Here is a 12,327-nt window from a genome sequence, read left to right as displayed (position 1 = left end):
AAAGCAGCGCTGAATGGGTTGAGACCATTTGGGTAAAAAAAAGAGAAAAGCCAACAAAGGAAACCTCATGGTTGGTGTTTGCTTCAGGCTGCCCGATCAAGGTGAGGATGTCAATTAAGCATTTTTACTTTAGTTGCAGGAAGAATCACACTTACAGGCTCTGATCTTCAACCACCCTGACACCAGCAATCTCTTCTCACAACCTGAACCTCGAGGTCTGTATCCAAGACTGGGGGGAAGCAGTCCCTCCCATCATAGGAGAAGATCAGGTTTGTGACCACCTAAAAATCCTGAGCATACATAAATCCATGAGACCACACAAGATGAAGGCCAGGGTCCTAAAGGAGTTTGCTGAGGTGGCTGCTAAGCCATTCTCCATTGTATTTGAGAAGTTATGGCGGTCAGACCACATCCCTGATGACTGGAATAAAGGAAGTATTGCACCCATTTTTAAAAAATATTAAAAGGACCACCCTGGGAACTACCAACCAGTAGACCTCACCTCCGTGTCCAGTAAGACCATGGGACAGATCCTCCTGGAAGATATATTGAGGCATATGGATGACAAGGAAGAGATTAGCACAGCCAGCATGGCTTCACTAAAGGCAAATTGTGCATGATCATTTTAATGGTCTTCTACAATGGAGTGACTGCATCACTGGAAAAGGAATGAGCTGCAGATGTCATCTACCTGGACTTCTGTAAGGCCATTTAAATGGTCCCCCAAAACATTCTGGGCACTAAATTGGAAAGATATGAGGACTGTTGGATAAGGAATTTGCTAGATGGCCATGTCCAAAGATTTATAGTCAACAGTGCAGTGTTCAAGTGGAAACCCAGTGACAAGTGGTGTCTGTCGGGATCCATATTGAGACCGATACTGTTTAATATCTTCATCAATGACAGTGAGTTTGAGTGCACCCTTAGCAAGTTTTCAGATGACACCAAGCTGAGTGGTGCAGTTGACATCCCTTCCCTTTGTGTTCCTCTAAAAAGCTGACAAGGTAAATAGGCCCACTAAAGTGCCTCTGTAGCAATGCATGCAGCATGGGTAACAGACAGGAAAAGGGAAGGAATGGCATGCCATCCAGAGGGGTCTTGACAGGCTAGAGAGGAGTGGGCCCATGCAAAGCTCATGAAGTTCACCAAGGCCAAGTGCAAGGTCCTGCACCTGGATCCGGGCAATCCCCAGTATCAATACAGACTGGGGATGAATGGATTGAGAGCAGCCCTAAAGAGGACTTGGGGATGCACTGGTGGATTAAAAATTTGCCATGGGCTGGCAATGTGCGCTTGCCCCCCAGAAAACCAGTCACATTCTGGGCTGCATAAAAGTCAGTGTGGTCAGCAGTTTGAGGGAGGTGAATTCTCCCCTTCTACTTCACTCTCATGAGACCCCACTTGGAGGGTCCTGTGGTTGGATAGGGACAGGCGCTCGGAAGATCTCGGTTGTAACGGGAAGAGCAGAGAACACTCCAACCCCCCAAAGATAAGCTATCACCACAAGAATGTAAGCCTACTAACATGTGCCAGTACTTTTCCATTCTCCCTACTAACTCAGGAAGTGTGGCAAGACCCCTCTGACGTAGTGAAGAACCCCAGAGTATTTAAACTGCATGTTTGAGATAATAAACGCTTGTAACCGTCCACCAAACTGGCGTAAGCGTGTTACTAAGCCCGGCGACAGGCGAGAATGTGTACGCCGTGCTGTCGTTCCTAAAGACCAGGCCGCCGCCGTTGCAGAAAAGAAACAGCAACAGGGTCCAACATCCAGTTCCGTTACAGAAAGTCCAGAGGAGAGCCACAATGATGATTAGAGGGCTGGAACACCTCTTGTAAGAGGAAAGATTATGAGAGTTGGTGTTGTTCAGCGAAGCGAAGCGAAGCGAAGCGAAGCGAAGCGAAGCGAAGCGAAGCGAAGCGAAGAGAAGAGAAGAGAAGAGAAGAGAAGAGAAGAGAAGAGAAGAGAAGAGAAGAGAAGAGAAGAGAAGAGAAGAGAAGGCAAGGCTCTGGGGAGACCTTATTGCAGTCTTTCAATATATAAAGGGGGCAGAGAGGCACTTTTTGCCAGAGCTTGTACTGACAGGACAAGGGGCAATAGTTTTAAACAGAAAGAGGGAATGTTTACACTTAGATTTAGGGATCAGGAGCATAGCTGAAATGCTTGTACACAAGTGCACTCAGTATGAGAAACAAACAGGATCAACATGTAATGGGTTGACTTTGGCTGAATGCCAGGTGCCCACCAAGCCACTATATCACTCTCCTTCCCAGTGGGACAGGGGAGAGAAAATAAGATGGAAAACAAATAATTGGTTGAGATAAGGCAGTTTATTAAAGCAAAAGTTTGCATGAACATAAGCAGAGAAAAAAAAAGTTTATTCTCTATAGCGAGTGATGTTTAGACACTGTTGTGGTTTAAGTTTGCTTATCCAAGTGATAGGATTTAGGGAGAAAAAGGCAAAAGCAGGCTCAACTTAGAAGCAAAAGAAGATAGATTTTATTAACATACACTAAGAGAAGAACATAAGAAAAGAAAAAAAACAAAACCCAACACAAATTATTTTCTAAAACCAACCCATTCTCTCACTACAATCTGTTCATTTTCTACAAACAATTGTAAAGAGACAAAACTCAGAACTCCAGGTCAGTACCACTTATAAAACAGTCATTCATTCAGTCTTTGAGAGCAAGAAGTGACTCCTGTGGTGTGGTAACTTTCACACAAAGGCAGCCCACCCAGACAATCTGCATCTGTGGAAACTTCCCATATCATGTAGCCTTTCCCATGACTATCTATGGGCCATGGACTTCACAAAATTGGGGTGGTACCTTTTAAAAATGAGCTGTTTCAAAACAAAACAAAGGATTTTTTCAACTCAGAACAGAGATGGTCTTCTCACTTCTTCACTGGCATAGAGCTTCTTCTCACCTCTCTCTGTTCAACCTCTCATGAGGGCACAAAAATGTTCATTTAGTTCATCACAGATCACAGATACCTTTGTTAAAAACGGGCCAGGAGACCTGCTCCTTTGAAAGGCCTTTATTAGTCAGCTCTTTCAAGGGGGAACTCGAGGGGTCGCCTGCGCCGTCGCTGCTCGTATCGCCGTTCTCACTCTTCTCGCCATTCTCGCTCCTATCGCCGTTCTCGCTCCTATCGCCGTTCTTGTTTGGGCCGCTGCTGAGGATGAGGTGTCAGACGAATCTGCTGCTCTCGCTGCAGAGTCGGGAGTTCCGGCCACATGGGAATCCCCAGGAACTCAACTGGGCTCGTGTGGTCTAGGGGTGTCACTGTTTCCCAGTCTCTTTGTGGTCATGGCGAGGCGGCAGAAGCAGAATTCAGTCTGAGGGTCTTCTCGTTGTTGTAGTGTCTCTCTTTTATCTGGATTTTGTGCTGGATCGTGGCTTTTGGGTCCGTTTGCCGGCAACTGCACTTCGGTTTGGAGCGGTGCACCATGGAAGTCTTTGGATTTTCCTATTAGGCGGGGCCAGCAGTTCGAGGAGCCGGTGGGAATGGCGACAGCCTAGCCTGACGGAAGGGGAAGGGAAGCCGGGGTTTTAGAGGGGGTATACAACTTGGAATAAGGTTTTGAGGGTACAAACTTTGGTACAAACAGCATAGCTTTCTTAGCAGACAGGGTACAACTGGCATAACATTTTAAACAGCATAACTTTGTTAACAAATGACAGACTGTGTCAAAAATGGGAATTTCTTACATTTTATTCATTTCACCTTTGCTCAAATCCACAAATCATCTCCCCAATTTATATTGTCCACAATTTAAAAGATTATCCTGTTACCAAAATCCATAGAAGATTCTCAGCCTAGAACCAAGGCAACTTGTCATCTCCACCACTTAAAGTCACTGTTCCTTTACTGACTTTGAGATCTCCATATTGTCCCTTTACATGTGTCCAATTTGGCCTTTTCTTTCATCTCCGAGAAGGGTTAGAGTTTTAAAGTCTCAGTCTGTGTCAGGGAGGAATTAAAGCTTGCCCAGGCCTGTGGTGGTCAGGTGATCTTTGCCCCAGCATCTGCAAATGTTTCAAAGCCATACCTGCATGGGGGATGGGGGGGGGGAGGCTGATGGATACTCTGTTTTACCACCCCTCGATCTGATGGTGTGAGCCGCTCCAGTTGCTCTGTAAGGCCCAGCATAGGCTGGGGGGAGGGGGGAATCCCTTCCTCCCCCCTGGGCCAGAGGTGCTGGCAGCCAGGGGGGCCTGGAGCATGGTCCTGCCATGACTCATCCCAATCCCCAACACGGCCCCAGACACGCGACTGGCCCTGCCTCCTCTGAGGGCAGCAGCTCTTGGAGTCCCAGCAGGCCCCGGCCACCCTGGGGGCAGCCAGAGCCTAAGCCGGCTCTCCTCAGCCACCCCACCTTTTACCTGCTTGCCAGATGAGGGAGAAAGAGGAAGTCTCTAACCCAGCTTCAACTTTTATATGGGTATTACCAAAAGTCGCTTTCTGTTTTCTGAGTGGTCAGAATTGCATGTGAAATCCAAAACCTGCTCCCCCATAGGTCCCTTTCCTTTCCATAGAATTCCAAGGTCCTAGCAGAGAGATACTGTTTCAACCCATGACAGACACTCCCCAGGAAGCAGGGCTTCAGCACATGAAGTGGTTGCTCTGTAAGGCAAACATAAATAACAAATGCCCACTATTCTTCCTCCCTCCTTTAGCTTTTATATTTAAGCTGACATCATATGGTATGGAATATCCCTTTGGTTAATTTGACTTAGCTGGCCTAGTTGTGTCCCCTCCCAGGATCTTGCCCACTCCCATCCCCTTGATGGGGGGGAGGATGCTGGAGGGACAGTGCTGATGCTGTGCCAGCACTGCTCAGTAGCAGCCAAAACACTGGTGTGTTATCAACATCTTTCTAGCTCCCAATGCAAAGCATAGCACTGGGAGGGCTGCTATGGGAAAATGAATTTCAGCTCAGCCAGACTCAATACACATTTGACCAATCTTAAAGTAAAAAAAAAAAAAAAAAAAAAAATTATTTCTTAGAAGCTATGGTAAGGCACATGGAGGACAGGGAGGTGATTCAGGACAGTCAGCATGGCTTCCCCAAGAGCAAGTACTGCCTGACCAACCTAGTGGCCTTCTAGGATGGAGTGACACCATCAGTGGACAAGGGAAGGGCTACAGATGTAATTTATTTGGACTTCTGGAATGATGCCTTTTCCCTGGCCCTAAAATCATGAGCCAGATACAGGGTGATAAAAAGGGGTTACCTTTATAAGAATCCTTTGGTGCACAATTTGCCAGGTGGAAAACACAGAAGATGCACACACATCATAATGCACATACCATTTTTATACATTTTGCAAATTAGCATATCTGACAAGAATCCCCAATTAGAAGCATAACTGGTGAGGTAATTCCCCCCAGTTCAACTCTTTTTTGAATTTCCCCATCTCTAGATGGGGACTAAACTCTGTTTATGAAAATGTGTCTTGAAGAGCTGGTTTCAACCTTGGTTCCCAGGAAGAACCAAGGTAGGAAAGGAGCCTTGAACCAACAGCTTGGAGCTTCTGGAATGTGATTTGTATTTCTGCCTATGAGGCTAAGGAAAACATACTGGAGCTAACTACAAATACAATAATAGGCTACAGAGCTACAAATATATGTGTAAAGAATACAGAGAATATATTAAAAAAAAGGGCAAAGAATTAATTTGACATGGTCCCCTATATCCTTCTCTCTAAACTGGAGACATGGAGTCAATGGGTGGACTCTTAGGTGGATAAGGGATTGGTTGGACAGTTGCATCCAAAGGGTACTGATCAATGGCTCAGAGTCCTGATGGACATCAGTGACAAGTGGTATCCCTCAGGGGTCCATATTGGGACCAGTGTTATTTAGCATCTTCATTAATGACATAGACAAAGGGATTGAGTGCACCCTCAGCAGAATTGCAGATGATGCCATGATGATAAGTGCAGTTGACAGACCTGAAGAATGGGATGTCATCCAGAGGAATCTGGACAAGTTTGAGAACCAGGCCCATGAGAACCTCATAAGATTTAACAAGACCAAGTGCTGGTACTGCACCCGGGTCCAGGTGAACCCCGGTGTTAATATAGAATGGGGGATGAACTGATTGAGAGCAGCCCTGCTTAGAAGGACTTGAGGGAGCTGGTGGATGAGAGACTGGACATGAGCTGGCAATATATGCTTGCAGCCCAGAAAGCCAACTATGTCCTTGGGCTGCATCAAAAGCAGTGTGGCCAGAAAGTCAAAAAAGATGATTCTGCCCCTTTACTTTACTCGAGTGAGACTGTTATGGATCGAGTGAGAGCTTTGGACAAGCCCTGCCTTAGGCTCAGATTTTTGGCTGTAGGTCTACTTAAGTGACCCTCACCTAAATCACTCTGGCTTGCAAGTTCTTAAGAATGATCGATTAGGTCTATTGTAAAATGAGTTATTTATTGAATAGATATGAGGTAACAGACAAAAGGCCTTAAACAGAGTTAGTTACTACACAGGATAAACTAAAATAACTACTAGTAGATTACATAAAACAGTGCATGACATAAAGGTACCTATATTACAGCTAGCATAGAAGTAGCATATATTAGAAGTCAATGTAACTTACTACCAAATTGACAATAGTGTACACAGATTCCTTTCACTCAGCCATCAGGAGAATAACCCAAAACTCACGGTAGGAGAAAAAAGTAGGTAGGAGATGGGACTCTGCACTGGTGGCAAATTCTTCGCATAGCGACCACAGCCTGCCTCCCCTCCTATCCCGAGAGCAAGAGAGAGCTCGGAGCTGAGCCCAGCCCCTAACCCCCAGCCTAAATCTCGAGGTAGCTCTGCCCTTCCCCAGAACAAAGACCCTGGCTAAGGGGCTGCAGCCATCTGCACTTCCCCCCACCTTGGACACTTCTTTTTTCTCTCTTAAGTACTGGTCATTAATATAACTTAGCAACAAATGGGAGAAAATTCCCTCTTAGAAAAAGAAGAAAAAAAAAAGCCTAACCTCCCACAAAGATTAGCTGGTTAATGAGGCCCAAATGTTTAATAGTTGGAAAGAATCGTGTAAAATTGCTGCTGTTCCTTTGACTTTTCTACTCTCTTCACAAATACTTTCACAAATTGTAGTTCTATTTTAGTTTTTCCTTATTTTTCATAATAACATTGTACATATTGCTGTCCAATTTAAAATTTCACTCTGCTGAACTAATTCAATGTCTTAAAATACAAATGAGCTCAGAATTTCAAGCTTTTGCCAGAGAATTTCAGAGAATTTGAAATCAAAACAAAGCATTTATAGGACTCTTGTATATAGGACCCTCTTGGCTGACATTTTTTTATGTTTACAGTTTTGTAATGTACACACAGCTGTTCATTCACTCCTCCCTCCCTGCAGTGGGATGGGGAAGAGAACTGAGAAAAATGGTTTGACAGTTGGACTTGACAATTGTTGAGGTTGACTATTGGACTTGATGATCTTAAAGGTCTTTTCAGCCTTGATGATTCTATGATGCAGTGATTCTATGAATAATAAACCTCATGGGTTGATGTAATAAGTGATCAGCCAATTTCATCAATAAACCATTTTATTGAGAAATGTTGCCAAATAGAAATTCGAAAAAGCCACAAGCAAAGGTCAGCACCGAGCCTGGGATCAGTACTGGGTGAACCTTAGATCCAGCCTCTATTGCACCATATCTCTCCCCGTTCACAAAGTTCGCTTTTGCAGGGCCGGTTTATATACAGTTTTTCGGCCAGAAAGAAGGTTGCCTCATCCTTTTGTCCACTCAGTCATTGTTCCATATTCATATTTCTTTTCTTCCCATCTGCCGGTCTGATGAATAGCTTTCCGGACAGGGCTGGATGCCTGATTACATTTATGGGAACCCGGTATTGGGTTGCACACCCAGGCCGATGTAGATAAGATTTCCATCAGGTTTTGATCACTGGGTTGTTGGTAATCCCATCTTTGGAGGAGACCCATCTCCTGGTGGAGACACCCTTCTTTTTATTGCAAATGCGCTGCTTGCCCTGTTCCTGGCAGAGGCTGCAGTTTCCCAATCGCCTTTTATTTGTTGGATTCAAAATGATTTTATATCATATATTTCTATAAAACACAAATTAATTCTCTAAAAATCACCACAGTTGAGATAAAGAAACTTTACTAAGACAAAAAAGGAAGAGAAAAAAATAGAATATACAAAACAAATTATGCAAAATGCAGTGGCTCACAACTTGCTGACTGCCCATCCCATCCCTGAGCTGCGATTCTAACCCCCTGGCGAACTCCTCCCAGTTTATGTGCTAAGCATGAAATCACAGAATATTAAGGGTTGGGAGGGGCTTTAAAGATCATCTAGTTCCAAACTCCCGGCCTTGGGCAGGGACATCTTCCATTAGACCAGGTTGCTCCAAGCCCCATCCAACCTGGCCTCGAACACTGCCACGGATGGGGCATCCACAACTTCTCTAGGCAACCTGTTCCAGTCCCTCACCAGCCTCACAGTAAAGAATTTTTTTCTTGTCTAACCTAAATTTCCCCTCTTTCAAATTGTACCCATTACTCCTTTTCCTATCACTACAGTTCCTGATGAAGATTCCCTCTCCAGCTTCCCTGTAGGTCCCTTCAGATACTGGAAGGTTACTATGAGGTCTTCATGCAACCTTCTCTTCTCCAGGCTGAGTAGTCCTAACTTTCTCAGCCTGTCTTTGTAGGGGAGGTGCTCCAGTCCTCTTTATCAACTTCATGACCTTCCTCTAGACTTGCTCCAATAGTTCCATGTCCTTATGTTGGGGGCACCAGAACTGTACTCTACTCCAGATGGGATCTCACAAGAGATGAGTAGAGGGGGAGAATCACCTCCTTCAACCTACTGCCAATTCTCCTTTTCATGCAGCCCAGGATGTGGTTTGCTTCCTGGGCTGTGAGCTCACACATGGAATATCCGTTTTGTCAGTTTGGGTCAGCTGTCCTGTCTGTTCCTCCTCATAGCTTCTTGTGCACCCCCAGCCTTCTTTCTGGCTGGACATAAGAAGCTGAAAAGTCCTTGACTTAGTATAAGCACTACATAGCAACAACTAAACCATCAGTGTTATCAACATCAACATTATTCTCATCCTAAATCCAAAACACTGCACTGTACCAACTGCTAGGAAGAAAATTACTTCTATTACAGCTGAAAACAGTATACATAATAAATGTCATATAAATTAAAATCCAGCTTTGACTGGAGCATTTTAAAAGTTACAACAGTTTTTTAAATTACTGTATAATATATTAATACTTGAATGAGATCTTCCTCTCATATCTTCAATTTTCGTCATACTTTTCTCCACCCATCTTCAGATAGGACTAAACCCATTTTCTGTTAAGTTAATTGAATACTTATTTTAACAGTGAGTCCAAGTTAATTACTCAGTACTTTGACATATGAAATGTTATTTTGTGTAGATGCGGGGGTTTTTTTGCCAATCCTGTTAAGTTTGGTTATAGCAACTGTACACTCTTTTCTCCGATGATGTTTCCCTCACTTAAATAATTCAAATAAATAACTACTACTTCTTTTATTTTCTTTTCCTGAAGTCGAACAACTTATCCTTACACGGAAACACAGATGTATAGCCAAAACACTGGGAGAAATTACTTCGAAGGAAGTTCTTCACAGGCAACTACAGTGGTCTCCTCTCATAGTATGGTGGGCACCGGAGGGATTCAGATGAGTGTTGCAGAACAGCTCATTAGCAACTCAGGAGGGACCTATCTGATTGGCAATTCAGTGGAAAATTCTGGTCATTCAGTGACTCATACAACACGGGCCTCCCCAGCTACAGTAAGTACTTCAGAACTATGTTAAATTTTTGGGGATATTTCTTAATCACTATGATGTTCTGGCATGCTGATATGTTTCTGTAGCAAAAAGCATATTATGTTGGCAGAATCAGTATTACATGGCTTTGTCTTGCAAATATTTACACTTAGTTTAACTCTGTATATGTAAATAGTATAGTGCTGCCATGGTTTAATCCCAGCTGACAACTAAGCACCACACAGACACTCACTCTCACCCAGCAGGATGGGGAAGACAATCAGAAGAAAATGAGAAAACTCATGGGTTGACATAAAAACAGTAATAATTTTAAAGTGGAAACAATAGTGATAATACTGATAGGAATAAAAATTAAAAGGAAAAAAAATAACAAAGAGAATGCAAATAAAATTCAAGAAAGACAAGTGATGCAAATGAAAGCAATTGCTCACCAACTGACTGAGCCAGCCCAGCTGCCCAGTCAGTCCCCGAGCAGTGGCTCCCCTGCCAATGTCTCCCCTAGTTTTATTGCTGAGTGTGACATCATATGGTCAGGAATATCCCTTTGGTCAGTTAGGGTTAGCTGTCCCAGCTGTGTTCCCTCCCTACTTCTTGTCTACCCCCAGCCTACTCACTGGTGGGGCAGCATGAGAAACAGAAAAGGCTTTGACTCTACGTAAGCCCTGTTCAGCTATAACTAAAACATCCCTGTGTTATCAACATTGTTTTCAGCACAAATCTAGAACGCAGCCCCATACCAGCTACTGTGAAGGAAATTAACTATCCCAGCCAAAACCGGTGCAGTTCACTGGGGATGCTTGCATGCATAAGAATGTGGATGAGACTGAAAATCTGGCTACAACCGCCTTTCAGATAGTTGTAGAGTGATAAGGTCGGCCCTGAGTGTCCTCTTCTCCAGGCTAAACAACCCCAGCTCCATCAGCCCCACTCCTCATATGACTTACTCACCAGACCCATCACCAGCTTCCTTGTCCTTCTCTGCACCTCAATGTCTTTCTTGTAGTGAGGGGCTCAAAACCAAACACAGTATGGGCAGGGACATCTTACACTAGATCAGGTTGCTCAAAGACCTGACCAACCTGACCTTGAATGCTTCCAGGTATGGAGCTGTAGCAAGGGTCCTTAACTATTAGGAGGTTGGACAGGACAAACGACACGTCTAACCGATGTGGCTTCCATGTCGAATTCCCGTTTATTATCAGCCTGCGGTGAGTTATATAGGTTCGCTACATAGTTTACAGTTACAGGCTATACAAAGAATGCAAAAAACCCTTATTTATCTAAGTCTTAAGGTGGCTAAAGTGTCAGAACTACAATTCTACATTTAGAAACCCATTACTTCCCAGAACACCTTAAAATAAACTGTAAGTTTTCTACTGCGCCACAACTGTGAATTTCTAACTGCGTCACTGTGGCCTGCAGGCCCTGTGGGCCTCAGAGGGCCACAGGCTCTGCAGGCCAAAGGGCCCAGTCTGAAATTGCTCAAGTTTCACTCCAGATATAAATCATGTCCTCTATCTCTAAGAAATTCCAACATGGGGCATCCAAAACTTCTCTGTGCAACCTGTTTCAATGTCTCACCATTCTCACTGTAAACAGTTTCTTATGTCTAATCAAAACCTATCCTCTTTCAGTGTTCAATCATTGCCCCTTGTCCTACTGTTACAGGCCCTACTAGAAATTTTGTCCCTATCTTTCTTATAAGCCCTCTAAGTACTGAAAGACTACCTAGAGCCTTCTCTTCTCCAGGCTGAACATCCCCAACTCTCTCAGTCTTTCCTCATAGGAAAGGTGTTCCAGCCTTATAATCATCTTTGTGTCCCTCTTCTGGAACCACTCTAACAAGTCTTGCTTGTGCTGGGGACCACAGAGCTGAATGCAGTACTTTAAGTGGGGTCTCACAGAAGAGTAGTAGGGAAGGAGAATCACCTCATTTGACCTGCTGGCCATGCTTCTTTTCATTCAACCCAAGATGTGATTGTCTTTCTGTGCTGCAAGTGCACATTGCCAGCTCATGGCCAATTCTTTGTCCACCAGTGCATCCCCAAGTCCTTCTCTGCAGAGCTGTGCTCAATCTGTTCATTCCCCAGTCTGTATTGATACCGGGGATTGCTCTGACTCAGGTGCAGTACATTGCACTTGGCCTTGGGGAACTTCATGAGATTTGCATGGGCCCACTCCTCAAGCCTGTCAAGGTCCCTCTGGATGCTACATAACAAACCAACTGAATCACTCAGTTTGATGTCATCTGGAATATTGCTGAGGGTTCACTCAATTCCACTGTGTGTTACGTTGATGAAGATATTAAACAGTATTGGTCCCAGTATGAACCCCAGAGAGACACCACTAGTCACTGATCTCCATTTGGACATGGAGCCATTGACTGTAACTCTTCAGACATGGCCATCCAGACAGTTTCTTATCCATCTTAACAGTCTGTTGATCAAACCCATATCTCTCCAATTTAGTGGCCAGAATGTTTTGAGGGACCATTTGAAAGGCCTTACA

The 12,327-nt window shown here is 44.2% G+C and overlaps 1 protein-coding gene across 1 annotated transcript in view; it reads left to right on the top strand.

Annotated features, from left to right (window-relative positions):
- The window catches only part of LOC136373305 (transcription factor RFX3-like), a 215,638-nt gene that overhangs the window by 117,707 nt on the left and 85,604 nt on the right, over positions 1-12,327 (top strand). The window contains exon 4 of the mRNA XM_066338200.1: positions 9,576-9,822. Coding sequence (XP_066194297.1) covers positions 9,576-9,822 — 247 coding nt within the window. The remainder of the gene's footprint in view (positions 1-9,575; positions 9,823-12,327) is intronic.

This window comes from Sylvia atricapilla, chromosome W (genome assembly GCF_009819655.1).
Source record: "Sylvia atricapilla isolate bSylAtr1 chromosome W, bSylAtr1.pri, whole genome shotgun sequence".
Lineage (NCBI taxonomy): Eukaryota > Metazoa > Chordata > Aves > Passeriformes > Sylviidae > Sylvia > Sylvia atricapilla.
The sequence above is the reverse complement of the archived record's forward strand: the minus strand, read 5'-3'. Positions and strand labels throughout refer to the sequence as shown.